This window comes from Narcine bancroftii, chromosome 5 (genome assembly GCF_036971445.1).
Source record: "Narcine bancroftii isolate sNarBan1 chromosome 5, sNarBan1.hap1, whole genome shotgun sequence".
NCBI lineage: Eukaryota > Metazoa > Chordata > Chondrichthyes > Torpediniformes > Narcinidae > Narcine > Narcine bancroftii.
Genome location: NC_091473.1, coordinates 40,009,447 through 40,026,623, shown reverse-complemented (window position 1 = coordinate 40,026,623; position 17,177 = coordinate 40,009,447). Strand labels below are relative to the sequence as shown.

Genomic DNA, 17,177 nt, shown 5'->3' with positions numbered 1-17,177 from the left:
ACATTGATGCCGTTTGGACCCAGAGCCAGAAATTTGCGGGTGGTCCACGCAGCCCCTCAAATTAACCTCGGGGTGATCTGCCTGTTCCACTAGCCTTGAGTGGACAGGAAAAGCATTTCTGATCTTAGCCTTGATTTGAACTCCATGCCGTGAACGTTACTGAGCACAGTTAATGGTGATATGAATAAGGTAGAATTGGAGGGAACCTTGAAATCTCTTACCTCAAACCAATCCTTGGTGCCTCAGAGAATTTAATTCTTATAGTTGTACAATAAACACGGCAGCAATTGTCTGTCTCACAAGAAGACAAAGATAGCTACTGGATGGAGTGGTTGGTTAATGTAATCTTTTTATACCTGGTGATCACAGATTGACATGAAAATATTCTTTGACAAATTAATATTAATAACAGTAACTCAAAGCAAAAATATGACTTGCTTGGAATGAAATGGCAAATACTTGTGCTGCAAACTTTTAAGTTTATTTTGTGAGCCACTGACAGTTGGAATATTGTTCTTCAACTCGGTTATTACCATAACAACCATTCTCATAACAATTACCATCTTGGATAGTTTATCTACATATTGAAGAAAATATCTAATCAATGTTCTAATTCCTCATCTTAAGTTGTGTGAAGAACCATTCTGCTAGATAATATAACTTCTGTGATTTTTCAAGATGACGAATAAATTATTGAAACAAATTCTGTTTTCTCTTTCCCAAAATGGTAGGAGTTTGTCGAGGACGGCAGTGGAACCCGAACAATCCCAACTGCAGAGCTGTATGATATTTGCTTGGTTCAGACAGACCTTCTCAAAGCTATCCACGACCGGCATTATTTCATCAAGTGTATGCAGCAGTGTGAAGAGAATTACATGAACTACATAGGGCTCATAAATGAAGGTATCCTATCACATCAGTAACCTCAGCTGATCAACATGGCAAATGTTTGAAAAGAAGGCTTGATAATGCCATCATATGAATGGTGGAGGTGAAAGTTGAAATGAATTGCTAAAAGATAAACTTTTAATGATAAATTACTCTGGAAAAGAACCTGACATTTATGCCTATTGTAGGAAGGTTTAAAGTCCTTATCTTAAACTGATTTAAAAGCAATTACAGTGATCCCCATAAATGTTCATTAAATACATAAATGAAAACATTTATTTATTAGGAAATGCACTGTATGGAAACATTAGTTTACAGTACCTGCTGTAATATATTTTAATACCACTTGCCAGCTGAACTTGCCAGACATAAAATCTGTTACACTTCTAAAAAATCAGTGATTTGTGCATGTCAAGAACACTGAAATGAATAGTACAATGAAACCTCGTTAGAACGTGATTCGTTAATATGCGGAATCGCTTATAGCACGGGTGTCTGTGGACCCCAAAAGCCGATTTCAGGTGGAATTGCCTGGAGAATGCAGCTCTGGAGCCATCTGCGAGGGATGTTCAGGTGGCAGCGCTGAAGTCGGTGTTCTGCCACCTGAAAGATTCGCAGCGATTGGGGGGGGGGCGGTGCCGCGGAGCAAATGCCAGCTCCTGAGTCAGGGCAGGGGCAGCCCCTGACAGCCCCCCTTCCCGCTGCCTGACAGACCCCGGCATAGGATGTCGGGGATGAGACAGCCGGTGTGGAACTTCAGGACCCTGACGTCTCACACCTGCTGCTCCATACCCGTAGTCTCGCACTGGGGTGGGGGGGGGGGGGGCTGTCAGGTATGGGAAGTTGGGTCGCCAGCTGACTGACAGCCCGCCCTCTGCCAAGCACCTTAAAGCTGCTAGCTGCTTTGCCTTGCTGCTTTCAGGTGCCCAGGGGGAGCGCTCAGAAGCGAGATTATACCTCCCTGAGGTGTGTTGAGTAAGTGCTCCTTGGGGACAGCTTTTCTGCTTTCAGGTGGCCTCCTGACAGCCATATTGGGATGTTTTAGGTGGCTTTACATTCGGGTATTCTGGCCACCTGAAAGTGGCTCAACTTTGCAAATTTCTGTAAAATAAGTTGATTAAAATTCAGAATACCAATATTAAAAGAATGTGCTTGCTTTCTTTCATTGAAATTGTTAGTTATAATAGTGGATCCTTCAAAAACTGGTAATACTTGGGTTTGATTATCCGTGCATTTGTTCCGCGACTCTGCTATAATGCGGTATGAAATCTTGGAGCCCAACTACCGCGTTCTAATGAGGTTTTACTATTCTATAATCCTTGTTAAATGAATAGCAACTTTGTTGCTCATATTTCCTCGAGGCTTAATGACATTGAAAATCAGCAATTTAGTGGTGAGTGAATATTGTACTCAGTTGATTAAATCATGTAACTGGATACTTGTGTAAATTTGTACACAATGACTTTCTGAATCTGTTCCATGTCTGTTGCAATTAAAATTAATGCATTGGATCACTTGTCTTTCCTTCTTTTTTTTTAAAATTTTTTTATTTTTCACACCATAAATCACATTAGCCATGATATACACTTTTTCTTTTTCACACATATACAGTGACTTTTTCTCCCCCCCCCTCCTCCCAAGCCACCCCCCCAACCCCCCCCCCCCTCATCCATTTTAGGTATACAATCTAGGTTGCATTAAACCAGTCAACAATGTTGTCATTCAACAAAAATACACCAGAAATTCTACTGAGTCCATTCTTTTCTTTCCTTCTCCTTCCATCAACTTAGGTAATGTTTGTCCCCGGTAGGTTTTCGCTATTGTATTTAATGTAAGGCTCCCATACTTGTTTGAATATTTCAATATTATTTCTTAAACTATAAGTTATTTTTTCTAATGGAATACATTTATTCATTTCTATATACCATTGTTGTATTTTCAAATTATCTTCCAATTTCCAGGTTGACATAATACATTTTTTTGCTACGGCTAGGGCTATCTTAACAAATCTTTTTTGTGCATCCTCCAAATCAATTCCAAATTCTTTATTTTTTATGTTACTTAGGAGAAAGATCTCTGGATTCTTTGGTATATTGTTTTCTGTTATTTTATTTAATATCTGATTGAGATCATCCCAAAATTTTTCTACTCTCTCACATGTCCAGATTGCATGAATTGTTGTTCCCATTTCTTTTTTACATCGAAAACATCTATCAGATACTGTTGGGTCCCATTTATTTAACTTTTGCGGTGTAATGTATAGTCTGTGTAACCAATTATATTGTATCATACGTAGCCTCGTATTTATTGTATTTCTCATCGTTCCAGAACATAATTTCTCCCATGTTTCCTTTTTTATCTTTATATTTAAATCTTGTTCCCATTTTTGTTTAGTTTTACCATTTGTTTCCTCATTCTCCTTTTCTTGCAGTTTAATATACATATTTGTTATAAATCTTTTGATTAACATTGTATCTGTAATCACGTATTCAAGGTTACTTCCCTCTGGTAAACTCAAATTGCTTCCTAATTTATCTTTCAAGTAGGATCTCAGTTGGTAATATGCCAGCGCTGTATCTCCAGTTATATTGTACTTATCTCTCATTTGTTCAAAGGATAAGAATCTACTTCCTGAAAAACAATTTTCTATTCTTTTAATCCCTTTTTTTTCCCATTCTCTAAAGGAAAGGTTATCTATTGTAAAAGGGAGTAGCTTATTTTGCGTCAATATTAGTTTTGGTAATTGATAATTTGTTTTATTTCTTTCTACATGAATCTTCTTCCAAATATTGAGGAGATGATGTAATACTGGAGAAGTTCTATGTTGTACCAATTTTTCGTCCCATTTATATAATATGTGTTCAGGTATCTTTTCCCCTATTTTATCTAATTCTAATCTCGTCCAGTCTGGTTTTTCCCTTGTTTGATAAAAATCTGATAGGTATCTTAATTGTGCGGCTCTTTCCTTCTTTGGCAAAAAAAACCCAATTTCATTGATGGAGTTAATATAGGTACTGAGGGAATAGCCTTTCTGTTTTCAGTGCCTGTCATGTCATAAATTAATTTTGGATTCAAATAAAGATATTTTGGATTGATAATAATAAAACAAATGTATTCTTTGAACTTGAATTCCAATTAAATTAATCCATGGATTATGATTTTCCACAAAACAGTAAGATATGGAGATATGATACAGGTGAATCATTTCATGATTTTGCGTTTGCTGATATTTTTACTATTTATATCCATTTTATATTTTTTTGTGATTTGAAATCTATTTGTTTTACCCTTGAATAATTTTGAAATGATTAGTTGCATTCACCTATTTCTCCCACTAAAAGGATCCATTAGCAAGAGCACACAATGACAAGTGCCCTCCATAATGTTTAGGACCAAGACACTTTTTTTCCTTTACTTGCCCCTGTGCTCCACAGTTCTAAATTAGTAATCAAACCATTCATATTTGATTAAAATGCACATTCCAGATTTTATGCAAGGTTATTTGTGTACATTTTGGATTGACCATATAGAAATGACACCATATTTTTGCATAGTCCCCTCAATTCAGGGCACCATGATGTTTGGGACATTTGACTTCACAGGTGTTTGTGAGTACTCAGCTATGTTTAATTGCTTCATTGGTGCAGGAATAAGAGACCCGGGCTTGCTTCTAGGCTTTTGATCACTTTTGGAGTCTGTAGTTGCCATTTTTCAGTATGAGGACCAGAGTTGTGCAATTGAAGACAAAGACAAGCCATGATGAGTCTGAAAATCAAGAATAAAATAGGAAGAGACATCGCCCAAACCTGAGGAATACCAAAATCAACAGTTTGGAACATCATTAAGAAGAAAGAGCGTACTGGTGAGCTCAGTAATCACTAAGGGACTGGTCTTCCAAGGAAGGTGTCCATTGCTGATGACAGAAGAATTCTCATCATAATGAAGAAAAATCCCCAAATGTATGTCCAACAGATCAGAAAGACTCTTCAGGAGCCAGGTGTGGATATGTCAATGACTACAGTAAGAAATAGAGGCTGCACTGCAAGATGCAAACCTTGGCAAAGGTGGTATGCTTTGGATCTTGGGCAGTACCTTTACACCTCCACACTTTGCTCTTGCCATCACTCTGATGCAGGTTAATCTTGGTCTCATCTGTCCATAAGAACCTTTTGCAGAATTCTGCAGGCTCTTTCAAGTACTTCTTGGCAAACTAATCTGGCCATCTTTTCTGTGGATAACGCATGGTTTGCATTTTGCAGTAGCCTCTATTTCTTTTCATGAAGTCTTCTGCAGACAGGAGTCATTGACACATCCACACCTGCCTCCTGAAGAGTGTTTTTTCTGATCTGTCAGACAGGTATTTGGTGATTCTTCTTCATTATGATGGGGATTCTTTTGTCATCAGCAATGGAGATCTTCCTTGGCCTACCAATCCATTTGCAATTACTGACTTCACCAATATGCTCTTTCTTCTTAATGATGTTCCAAACTCTTGATTTGATAATCCTAATGTTTGGGTGACATTTCTTACTGTTGTTCTATTTTCAAGTTCTTTGACTTTCATTGCCACAACATTGGTCCTCATGCTGAAAAATGACTCCAAAGGTGATCAATAGCTGAAAAGCAAGCCTAGCTCTATTATACGTGCATCGATGAAGCAATTAATCATGCCTGAGTAATCACAAATATCTGTGAAGCCAAAAATCCCCAACGTTATAGTATCCTAAAATTGGGAAGCTGGAGGAAAAAAAGTGCTGTAATTTTAACATGGTCAAACCAAAATGTATAGAAATAACGTTGAATAAAATCTGGAATATGCACTTTAATTACATATGAATTGTTTGATTCCAAATTTAGAACTGTGGGGCACAGGGGCAAGTAAATGAAAAAAAGTGTCTGTCCTACACATTTTGGAGGGCACTGTACAATCTATGGAACCTGATGTTCATAAATTCCATGAATAAAATGCAGATTCTTTGAAATGGAATTTTGAAGAATATTTTCACAGCAGGGATGCAATTGTGATAAACAGAAAGTGCAGCTCTTGAAGAGAATTCCACAATTTGGAGGATAACCGAGCATTCAATACAATTAGAATTGTTGGAAAACATCTTGTATTGCATGCACCTCAGTATTATTAAGCATAAGATTGTTAGAGCATTTTCTGTGGCTCACAGGATTGACAAGCTTGGATTCCCTAAGTACTTCCTGCACATAAACTAAGATTTGGAGCTTTTTGAAAGGTGATGGAATCAGAAATAATATATGCCCATCCTTTTGTATTTGTTTCAATTCAAAATCTCGATTTCTTTTCTGGATGATCTGGTTATTTAACAACAGGTGAGTTGTTCATATACTGAGCAGTGGTGGATTGCATCTTTACTTCTTAAAAGATGTGCCTGTACTATTGGCATAAAAATTTCCTCTGATTCATATGGATTGGAATAGATTTCCGACACTTCCCTGAGCTTCATGCACAGAAGTTGCCCTTCTAACATACTCCATTAAATAATAGGTCTTCATTTTGGTAAAACTTGGTGAAAACACCTTTTTTTTACATAAAGGTCCTTCAGAAATGAAGGGATTACAAAATTTTTTTTAAATTTACTCTCAATTAAGATTTTTAAAAGAATCAGTGAACCGGTGCGGACTCGAAAGGCCAACATGGCCTGTTTCCGCTCCATAAATGGTTATATGGTTAATATCAAAACAATTATTATTTGCAGTCCACGTGTTCCAACAGAAATGCTGAGATACAAGGCTGCAGATGCTGGAAGATGGAGCAAAATCAAACTGCCGGAAGAACTCAGCGGGCCAGCCAGGATCTAAGGAGGCAAAGGGATGGTTGAGATCCTGCATCAGGATTGAATCAAGTTCCACAGCGCAGAAACAAGGCCACTTGTCCACATGGATCAAGACTGTCCCATTTCCCTGTGTTCAGCTCCTATTCCTCTAAACATTTTGCGCAAATTGGGATTGTACTCCCTGGAGTTTAGATTGTGCAAATTGGGATTGTACTCCCTGGAGTTTAGAAGATTGAGAGGGGATCTCATAGAGACATATAAAATTCTGGCAGGACTGGACAGAATGGATGCAGATGGGATGTTTCCAACGATGGGAAAATCCAGAACCCGGGGCCATGGTTTGAGGATAATAGGCAAACCATTTAGGACCGAGATGAGGAGGAATTTCTTTACCCAGAGGGTAGTGAATCTGTGGAATTCATTGTCACAGAGGGCAGTAGAGGCAGGTTCATTAAATATATTTAAGAGGGAATTAGATATATTTCTTCAGTATAAGGGTATTAAAGGTTACGGAGAGAAGGCGGGAACGGGGTACTGAACTTTAAGATCAGCCATGATCTCGTTGAATGGCGGAGCAGGCTCGAAGGGTCGAATGACCTACTCTTGCTCCTATCTTCTATGTTTCTATTACCTAATCACCATTTTGAATGTCACAGTTATCCCACCTTCACTTCCTAGGGCATCTTTCCCATGCACCCACCACCCAGGGTTCTCCCCCACACAATCCCTTTTAAATATTTCCCTTCTCACTGTAATTCTTCTACCCTGGTTGTGGGGGGGGGGGGGGGGGGGGGTGAGAGAGATACTTTATTAACCTTTATGGTCTTTTTTTGTTGAGCAGCTGATTCCCGTGAAGGTCTGTGCAGTGAAGCTCTCCAAGTTTTTTTTTGGAAAAGAAACCGAGCAAAACACTGAAATATGGACCTCTTAAGTAAACAAAGACATCGCCACCTAAAAAAAACACAAGGTAAAAAAAAATTCTCTCTCTGATTTTTGACAAGTGCAAAATCTTAATGAATGTACTGCTAACAAGCAAAATCGAATGGAGCAACAGCCTTCTCTGTTGTTCAATTGAACGCAAGAGGTCGCAACTAAACTGTCCAATAGACTTGAATTAATTTAGAATTATTCACTGCACCAATCATTGCTAACTCTGTATTGATTTTAAATCCACTCCAAGCATCTGTGTAGATTGACTTCATGAACTTAGGTTTTTTTTGCGATTCAAAAGGAGGTTTAAAGCTGGTACAAAGTAACCGTGAGAACGACCCCCCCCCCCCCCCCCCACCCCTGGAAATTGAAGTGTATGTGCACCTGCGGCTGGGATCTGCGAATGTTGTGGAGCCGAGACAGGAGACGACTGTAGAAATAATATTCAGTAGCATTAGCCAAGGTCTGAGAGTTCTCAAAACTGGCAATGAGTTGATCTTCCCCGGCCCATTTTGAGCGGAGACCGTGTAGCCTCATGAAGAGTTATCTCTGGCTGCCCAACTCACCGTGGATTTCTGCCAAGTCTGATGAGTGCTGGTGAGAGAAAAGAAGCAACTGGTAGCCAGGACCCATCACCTACCGGGGGAGGGGGGCTTGTCAGGCCAGGGAAGGCGACGGCAGTGCAGGGGACGACCGAGTGCATCGAAACAGTGGTGCCCAACTTCAACCATTGCCTTGAGGATTTGATAGAAGACGCACGGTCGACTTCTGAAAGGTTTTGAATTGTGTTTCTGAGTCCAATCCATGATGCACGGGGGTGGGCTGATGCACCCCGCCAATTCCCGGTGAATTCTCCTCCCCTGGCCGGGGAAGGTTCTGATTCTCAAAGGGTTAACGCGGGTGACGTGTTCTTTTCGATAGCTTTTTTTTAGCCTCCTTGGAGAGAGTGATCTTAAAGACAGTGGAGAGACTGAGTGTGCAACAAAGAGGGCACGTGAATAAACTGAAGTGCGAGCCCACCGACAGGAACACGAGAGCCACATGAATCCAAGAGAAAAGTAATGACATCAAAAAGCAAAGCAAGGCAGCCTGGGTTCGATGCAGAATCAAAGCGGCAATGAACATGAGGAGCGGCTGCAGAAGTATTCGGGGGCGACAAGAGCAAGGGAGAAAGCATCCAGCGTGCGATCAGGAGAGGGGGGCCACCCCGCGGGGCAGCGGGCGAGCCGAAGACTGGCGTGGGAGAACGGAGTGAAGCCGAGCCAGCGAGCCGCAGCGATCTCCCAATCTGCTCCAGGACGGGGTTCCAGTAGATCCGCCAGTAGTTTGGGCAGAGAAGCGATTGAGTGGAAGGTCCAGTTGACACAGCACGGATGCTTCGAGTACGTATTGTCAGGAAGCACATATGGGAACTTTATGACGGGCACATGGAACTTGTGCTGTGCTTGTGTTCTTTTAAGGGGGGGCTCTGAATAAATAAGGAGTGGGAGGCGACACGTTTAAGGCGGGTGTTTATTTGAAAGAAAAAGAACAGAAAATGCTGGAAAAGCTCAGCAGGTCAGGCAGCATCGTAGGAGGAGAACCCGCCAACCTTTCGGGTCTGCGACCCTTCCTTTGATTAGCAGGTATAATTTGTTTGATTTTTTTTCATGCATTTAACAGCCCTCTAGTTTCGGGGCAAAGCAAATGTGATGACGGGGACTGCACATCAAGGAAATAGTTCAAATCAAGTTTTGTGCTTTAGGGAAAATGGATGATCAGCGTCTCTTGTAGAGGAAGCAGTTGATGACTCTGTCATGGTGAATTCTAGGCATCATCAGGGCGGCCCCGCTGATGAAAATAGGACGTGATGCTTCTTCAGGCACACCTGGGTTGTCTTCTCTGCATCAGAGGGACTGGGCGCAGACGGGGAGATTGCCGGGCACCTTCTCTCCTAGTCTCCCACTACTTCACTTCAGTGCCCCACTCCCATGCTGACATGTCTGAACAAGGCTTCACGTATTTACCAAGACCACTGGTAAACTGGAGGAGCAAAACTTGATTTTCCATCTGGGCAGTCTCCAACTGAATAGCATTAACATGGACTTCTCCCGTTTCTGCTAGCCCCCCCCCCCTCTCTCTCTCCCCCTTAGTCATTCCCTTAGTCTTTCTCCTCCAGCTCTCTGCTCCCTTCCCTCTCCATTCACAGAGCCATCATTCCTCCCCTTGCTGCTGTGTCCTCAATCCCTTATCCACCTATTGCCTGTGGTTCTCCTTTCTCCCCCACCCCCAAACCATTTTGTTTGGTTGCCTGGCAAATGTTTTCAGACTTTTTAAGGACTCGAGCCCAAAATGTTAGTTATGTTTCTTTATCTTTGCTATATAAAGTACACTGTTTGACTTGCTGAGTTTCTCCAGCATTGTTTTTACTTCAACCATGATGACTGCAAACTTTCCTGTTTTACTTGTGTTTTCAACCCCAAGAAACTGCTTCTAGCATTCATCTGTGCACATCTGCCCTCAGAATTTTTTATTTGTAGACTTGGAGATTTTTTTTTATTAACCCAGCATCTGTCTCACTGCGGTGTTCCCCACAGGGAATTGTGCTGTTGGTGAACAGGGAAAGCAACAGCCTGGTTCTTCAGCCCATAAGGTTAGGATTTTGCCCGGGGCCATGCAGCAATCAGGCCAAAAAAAATGAATTGCATTTAAATCATTAAGCAAGAAACAAAATAAAGATTAGAATGTAAAAATGAAATGAAGGGAAATGGACAATACTTGACTGCACATTTGAAATAACTAGATTGATTCCCCAATTGTAATTACATTTTAAAGGCCAGAGAAGATATCATTTGAGGTTATCTTTCATTATAGTGTTAATGTTCCACTTATTTCTAATCTTTGTGCCATTTTAGTGCAAGTTTGTTGGATAAATACTGCAAGATCATACCATTCCCCGATTTCCTTTTTTCAACTTGAAGCACAAATTTCTCATTCTGTAGATACTCCCTGACATGCTGAATGCACTTTGTTTTTAAATCTCAGGTTTCCATCATCTACCACCTTTTTAATTTTCATTTCTGCTGGTCACCATCCCAAGCTTATTGGTGAAGACTGATATATTCAGAAGTGAGTTTTAATTATTGTAATTGGTGACGATCACTGTTGAACAAGCTCTTTGGTCCTGAAACATAAGTTTTTCAGTCATTGAGCAGTGTATCACTGAAAGCAATTCCATGGTTTAGTGAAGATATTAAATTTGATGATAACACATCCTGCTGCTGCTGGAGCACAGGCCACAGAAAGCATTCCACTAAAGCAAAATTTTGATTGATGGAAAAGGCCTTGCTGGGTCTGATAAATTCCAATTAATGACAATGCCTTTCCTTAAAGGAGTTAGAAAAGTAGCACACCAATTATCACCAAATCACCATACTCAAGACAATGGTGATGACGTTCAGATTTTTGCCATCATCTCATTTCCCCTTTCATGGGGTTGCAGTAAAATTGAAAGCTCATTACTTTGTTGTAATTACAGCAACATGTAGCTAAATGTCATAGGATGAAAATCAATTTTGAGAAATATTGAATGAATATTGAAGGTGCATTTAAAGTTTGGAATATTTGTATTAGTTGGAATATAGAGATTATTTTGAAAATTAAGGAAATGGGTATTGAAGGAATTTGGAGGAAATGTATATGGGGTTCATTGCTGAATATAGTAAAGGCTCATTTCAAAAATTAGCATATAAATTTGTTTGTTGGAAATTACCCTTGGGTTTATATTTGTCTTTATTAATCATTATTAGAATTTTGATGTGATTTGGTCCACCTTTGAACGGCAAGCGGATGTGGAAATGCAAGTTTTTTTAAGTTGATATAATCAACCATAATGTACAAGATTTAGAATATTAGTTTGTTTGGATGTAGAGTATGAAATTGCATTTTGGGGTTCAACTTGCAAAATTTATGTTGGGCTTCTGAAGCATGAATTATTTTATTATTTCCATGGGCTATGGAATTGATTTTGCATTTGGGGTCTGAAAATGGTAAGTTATGAAGAAATAAACTTGCAGTGTTCCACTTATCCATTGAATTAGCTAACAAGCTATTTCCTATTCTATGCCTTAAATCCTCATTTCCTACAATGTTTACTTTGGAATATTATTTAAATCTAATCAATTCACTCTTCAATGCATCCTCAACTTGTGGCATTAAATCGGCAGGAAGTTGTGCAAGATTTCCTTGTTCAACACCACAATGTTCTACATGTACTCCGCAATACCAAGAACGTTTCCAAGAATGTCACTGACTCTCTTTATAATCTCAAAAGTGTTATTATTGTCATTCTTTTAATTTGCTATGAAGTACAAACACTATGGTGATAATCAGTCAAGAACAAACAAAATAAGGTGTCATTTAATTCAGCAGCTTGCTTTTTTTAATTAATGCTTTTTCAGAGGGGTTAAGTGGACTATGGTTGTGAAAAACTGAATACCCCTTAGATACCTAGGTACACCTGGATACATGGAAGGGGTGCAAGGTGTGTAAGCCATTGATGAACACTTGTAATGTTGCCATCTCATGACATATTATTGCCAGATATTTTGTTTTGTATGTCAGTTTAAAAAATGGTAATGATTTAGGGATGAAATTATATTTGAGGATTGGAGGGTATAGGAATTTAACAGTAAAATTGGAATAGGAGATTTACTTACCAATGTTAATTTTTTAAGAGGAAATTCTTTTCAGTTTATGTGTTGGGGGCTGGTAATAAACATTTTTTTCCTGTATATAGTGATCTGGAATTGATGCAAAGGATTTTTTCTGTGGAGATGGGGTGCTGGCATCCCTGATCAATCACCTTAAATTTGTTGAAGAATTAGCAGAACCACAGATTAAATCCAAAGTTAAATTACTGCAGATGATCCAACTCCAAGGAAATCATTCATAGCGTTATGATTGCAAACAGATACATGCAATAGTCACATTGAACCACATTATTAATGTTTGGTTTCTGTCCTTAAATAAATAAAAAATTTACACAGTGCTCATTTAAGATCCTCCAGGAATTCTGTATTCCCCTAACTCAAGCACCTTGTGAACCTCTATCTTTTGACTTTCATTGATCTCAAACTGAAGGCTTGTAATCCTTCTTAAACCCCTTCCTACACCTTCTCGTTAAAGAGACTTACTAAACTTGGCTCTTGGTGTTTTTGGTCATCTTTATTATTACTTATAGTGCAAAAAGCATGTGTATTACTGGATTCAAAGCAACATGTTAATGGAAGCTTCTTGAATTGGCTTATCTACTCTAATGTCCTGCAACCGGTTTGCATCTAAGAGTCATATGATGTGCCTTCGAATCAATCTGTTATATCAGGAACCTAAATACAGTATTAGTGACCCAGCTCAAGAACTGCTTTACAACTACAGGATTCTTGGTTTAGTCTTGGTTCAGAAACTCTCTTTGTAGAGTTTGAATGTTCTCTCTGTCAATGTGAAGGTTTCCGTTAGGTCAGTGGTTCTCAACTTTTTCTTTCCATTCACATTCTTCTTTGTCTTCTTCTTTGGCTTGGCTTCGCGGACGAAGATTTATGGAGGGGGTAAAAAGTCCACGTCAGCTGCAGGCTCGTTTGTGGCTGACCAGTCCGATGCGGGACAGGCAGACACGATTGCAGCGGTTGCAAGGGAAAATTGGTTGGTTGGGGTTGGGTGTTGGGTTTTTCCTCCTTTGCCTTTTGTCAGTGAGGTGGGCTCTGCGGTCTTCTTCAAAGGAGGCTGCTGCCCGCCAAACTGTGAGGCGCCAAGATGCACGGTTTGAGGCGTTATCAGCCCACTGGCGGTGGTCAATGTGGCAGGCACCAAGAGATTTCTTTAGGCAGTCCTTGTACCTTTTCTTTGGTGCACCTCTGTCACGGTGGCCAGTGGAGAGCTCGCCATATAATACGATCTTGGGAAGGCGATGGTCCTCCATTCTGGAGACGTGACCCATCCAGCGCAGCTGGATCTTCAGCAGCGTGGACTCGATGCTGTCGACCTCTGCCATCTCGAGTACCTCGACGTTAGGGGTGTGAGCGCTCCAATGGATGTTGAGGATGGAGCGGAGACAACGCTGGTGGAAGCGTTCTAGGAGCCGTAGGTGGTGCCGGTAGAGGACCCATGATTCGGAGCCGAACAGGAGTGTGGGTATGACAACGGCTCTGTATACGCTTATCTTTGTGAGGTTTTTCAGTTGGTTGTTTTTCCAGACTCTTTTGTGTAGTCTTCCAAAGGCGCTATTTGCCTTGGCGAGTCTGTTGTCTATCTCATTGTCGATCCTTGCATCTGATGAAATGGTGCAGCCGAGATAGGTAAACTGGTTGACCGTTTTGAGTTTTGTGTGCCCGATGGAGATGTGGGGGGGCTGGTAGTCATGGTGGGGAGCTGGCTGATGGAGGACCTCAGTTTTCTTCAGGCTGACTTCCAGGCCAAACATTTTGGCAGTTTCCGCAAAGCAGGACGTCAAGCGCTGAAGAGCTGGCTCTGAATGGGCAACTAAAGCGGCATCATCTGCAAAGAGTAGTTCACGGACAAGTTTCTCTTGTGTCTTGGTGTGAGCTTGCAGGCGCCTCAGATTGAAGAGACTGCCATCCGTGCGGTACCGGATGTAAACAGCGTCTTCATTGTTGGGGTCTTTCATGGCTTGGTTCAGCATCATGCTGAAGAAGATTGAAAAGAGGGTTGGTGCGAGAACACAGCCTTGCTTCACGCCATTGTTAATGGAGAAGGGTTCAGAGAGCTCATTGCTGTATCTGACCCGACCTTGTTGGTTTTCGTGCAGTTGGATAATCATGTTGAGGAACTTTGGGGGACATCCGATGCGCTCTAGTATTTGCCAAAGCCCTTTCCTGCTCACGGTGTCGAAGGCTTTGGTGAGGTCAACAAAGGTGATGTAGAGTCCTTTGTTTTGTTCTCTGCACTTTTCTTGGAGCTGTCTGAGGGCAAAGACCATGTCAGTGGTTCCTCTGTTTGCGCGAAAGCCGCACTGTGATTCTGGGAGAATATTCTCAGCGACACTAGGTATTATTCTATTTAGTAGAATCCTAGCGAAGATTTTGCCTGCAATGGAGAGCAACTTGATTCCCCTGTAGTTTGAGCAGTCTGATTTCTCGCCTTTGTTTTTGTACAGGGTGATGATGGTGGCATCACGAAGATCCTGAGGCAGTTTACCTTGGTCCCAACAAAGCTTGAAAAACTCATGCAGTTTGGCATGCAGAGTTTTGCCGCCAGCCTTCCAGACTTCTGGGGGGATTCCATCCATACCTGCTGCTTTGCCACTTTTCAGTTGTTCGATTGCCTTATATGTCTCATCCAGGGTGGGAACCTCATCCAGCTCTAGCCTTAGGGGCTGTTGAGGGAGCTGGAGCAGGGCGGAATCTTGGACTGAGCGGTTGGTACTGAAAAGAGATTGGAAGTGTTCTGACCATCGGTTGAGGATGGAGATCTTGTCGCTGAGGAGGACTTTGCCGTCTGAGCTGCGCAGCGGGCTTTGGACTTGGGGTGAGGGGCCGTACACAGCCTTTAGAGCCTCGTAGAAACCCCTGAAGTCGCCAATGTCCGCGCTGAGCTGTGTTCGTTTGGCGAGGCTAGTCCACCACTCATTTTGGATCTCCCGGAGTTTGCGCTGAAGATGGCTGCATGCGCGACGGAAGGCTTGTTTCTTCTCTGGACAGGACGGCTTTGTAAGGTGAGCCTGGTGGGCAGCTCGCTTCTTTGCCAGCAGCTCCTGGATTTCCTGGCTGTTTTCGTCAAACCAGTCCTTGTTTTTCCTGGAGGAGAAGCCCAGTACCTCTTCAGTGGATTGCAGTATGGTAGTCTTCAACTGATCCCAGAGGGTTTCAGGGGACGGGTCCGTGAGGCGGGTTGCAACGTCGAGCTTTGCTTTGAGGTTTGCCTGGAAGTTTCCTCTCGCTTCGTCTGACTGCAGTTTTCCAACATTGAACCTCTTTCTGGGGGCTTTATTGTTCCTGGGCTTTGGCTTGAAGTGAAGGTTGAGCTTGCAGCGAACCAGCCGGTGGTCAGTGTGGCATTCCGCGCTAGGCATGACCCTGGTGTGGAGCACATCTTGTTTGTCACTTTCTCGCACCAGGATGTAGTCCAGGAGGTGCCAGTGTTTGGATCGGGGATGCATCCAGGTGGTCTTAAGGCTGTCCCTCTGCTGAAAAAGGGTGTTTGTAATGACAAGCCGCTGTTCTGCGCAGAGCTCCAACAGGAGGCGCCCATTGTCGTTGCACTTGCCGACGCCATGCTTGCCCAGGATTCCTGGCCAGGTTTCTGAGTCTTTGCCGACACGAGCGTTGAAGTCGCCCAGGATGACAACCTTGTCGGCTGTAGGGGTACGTTGGATGAGGTTGCGCAGGTCGGTGTAGAACTTGTTCTTTTCTGCTGGTTCCGCCTGGAGGGTTGGAGCATAGACACTGATGAGGGTGATGTGACGCTTGTTTTGAAGTGGGAGTCGCATGGACATGATTCGGTCCGAGAGGCCTGTCGGAAGGTTTTCGAGTTTGGAGGCAATGAAGCTCTTGACCATGAAGCCTACACCAGATAGGCGTCGTTCATCCGAAGGCTTGCCAGACCAGTAGAGTGTGTAGCCCGCGCCGCGTTCTTGGAGGCTGCCTACATCTGCCAGGCGGACTTCACTGAGAGCGGCTATGTCGATGTCAAGTCTGAGGAGTTCATGTGCAATGAGGGCAGACCGACGTTCAGGTCGGTGGCTGTCAGTCTTGTCTAGCATGGTTCTGATGTTCCAGCATGCTAGCTTGAGTTTGTGAGCATCTTTTGAGGGGGAGGACGTGGAGGGGGAGGACGTGGAGGGGGAGGACGTGGAGGGGGAGGACGTGGAGGGGGAGGACGTGGAGGGGGAGGACGTGGAGGGGGAGGACGTGGAGGGGGAGGACGTGGAGGGGGAGGACGTGGAGGGGGAGGACGTTGAGGGGGAGGACGTGGACCTGTCCTCGGGCCTGCGCAAAGGAGCTTTTAGGTGGAGTGCAGTGCGCGCAGTACTGGCCCCACCCTTTACACCCATGGTTCGTGTGCCGTGGCCAATGTGAATGGAACCATGGGTTCCATTCACATACCACTTTAAGTAATCCCTATATCATTGGTGCTCCTGTGATTAGTAAAGGATTGCTTAAGGTGGTATGTGAGTGGGAGGGGAAGGTTGAGAATCACTGCTCTAGACCCAATTGTTACTGAAGTACTTGGAGAAAAATTGTCGTTGGCCCATATCCTTTGGAGTTATGAAACTGTGCACATCATGAGTCAATTAGGTATGATTAAAAGTGGTTTGCAAGCCTTTTTCCACCCACATGCCACCTTAAACAATCCTTACTAATCACAGAGAACCTATGGCATAGGGAATACGTAAAGTGGTATGAGTAGAAGAAAAAAGGTTGAAAACCACTATGTTAGGTCCTCTTGTTTCCTCCCATACCCCAAATTTATGTTGGTAGGATAACTGGCCATTCTAAATGACCCCTCAATGTAGATATGTTACAAAAAGAATCTCAGCGAATCTGAAGGGGACGTGTAAGA

At 42.4% G+C, this 17,177-nt stretch overlaps 3 protein-coding genes across 7 annotated transcripts in view; 2 read left to right on the top strand and 1 right to left on the bottom strand.

The window, feature by feature from the left end:
* The window catches only part of LOC138763289 (uncharacterized), a 37,556-nt gene extending 35,157 nt beyond the window's left edge, over positions 1 to 2,399 (top strand). For both annotated transcript variants that reach the window (XM_069937170.1, XM_069937169.1), the window contains exon 7: positions 732 to 2,399. In XM_069937170.1, the coding sequence (XP_069793271.1) occupies positions 732 to 923 (192 nt within the window). In that variant the 3' untranslated portion in view covers positions 924 to 2,399. The remainder of the gene's footprint in view (positions 1 to 731) is intronic.
* The window catches only part of surf6 (surfeit 6), an 86,094-nt gene that overhangs the window by 45,281 nt on the left and 23,636 nt on the right, over positions 1 to 17,177 (bottom strand). The gene's annotated exons all lie outside the window — the stretch shown is intronic.
* Positions 8,039 to 17,177, top strand: part of klhdc8b (kelch domain containing 8B) — a 133,526-nt gene continuing 124,387 nt past the window's right edge. The window contains exons 1-2 of one of the 4 annotated variants that reach the window (XM_069937173.1): positions 8,041 to 9,004; positions 10,647 to 10,730. The gene's annotated coding sequence lies outside the window, so the exon portion shown is untranslated. Of the gene's footprint in view, positions 9,005 to 9,030; positions 9,248 to 10,646; positions 10,731 to 17,177 lie in introns of those variants that run through there. The other 3 variants (XM_069937175.1, XM_069937171.1, XM_069937172.1) reach the window with 3 other exon arrangements.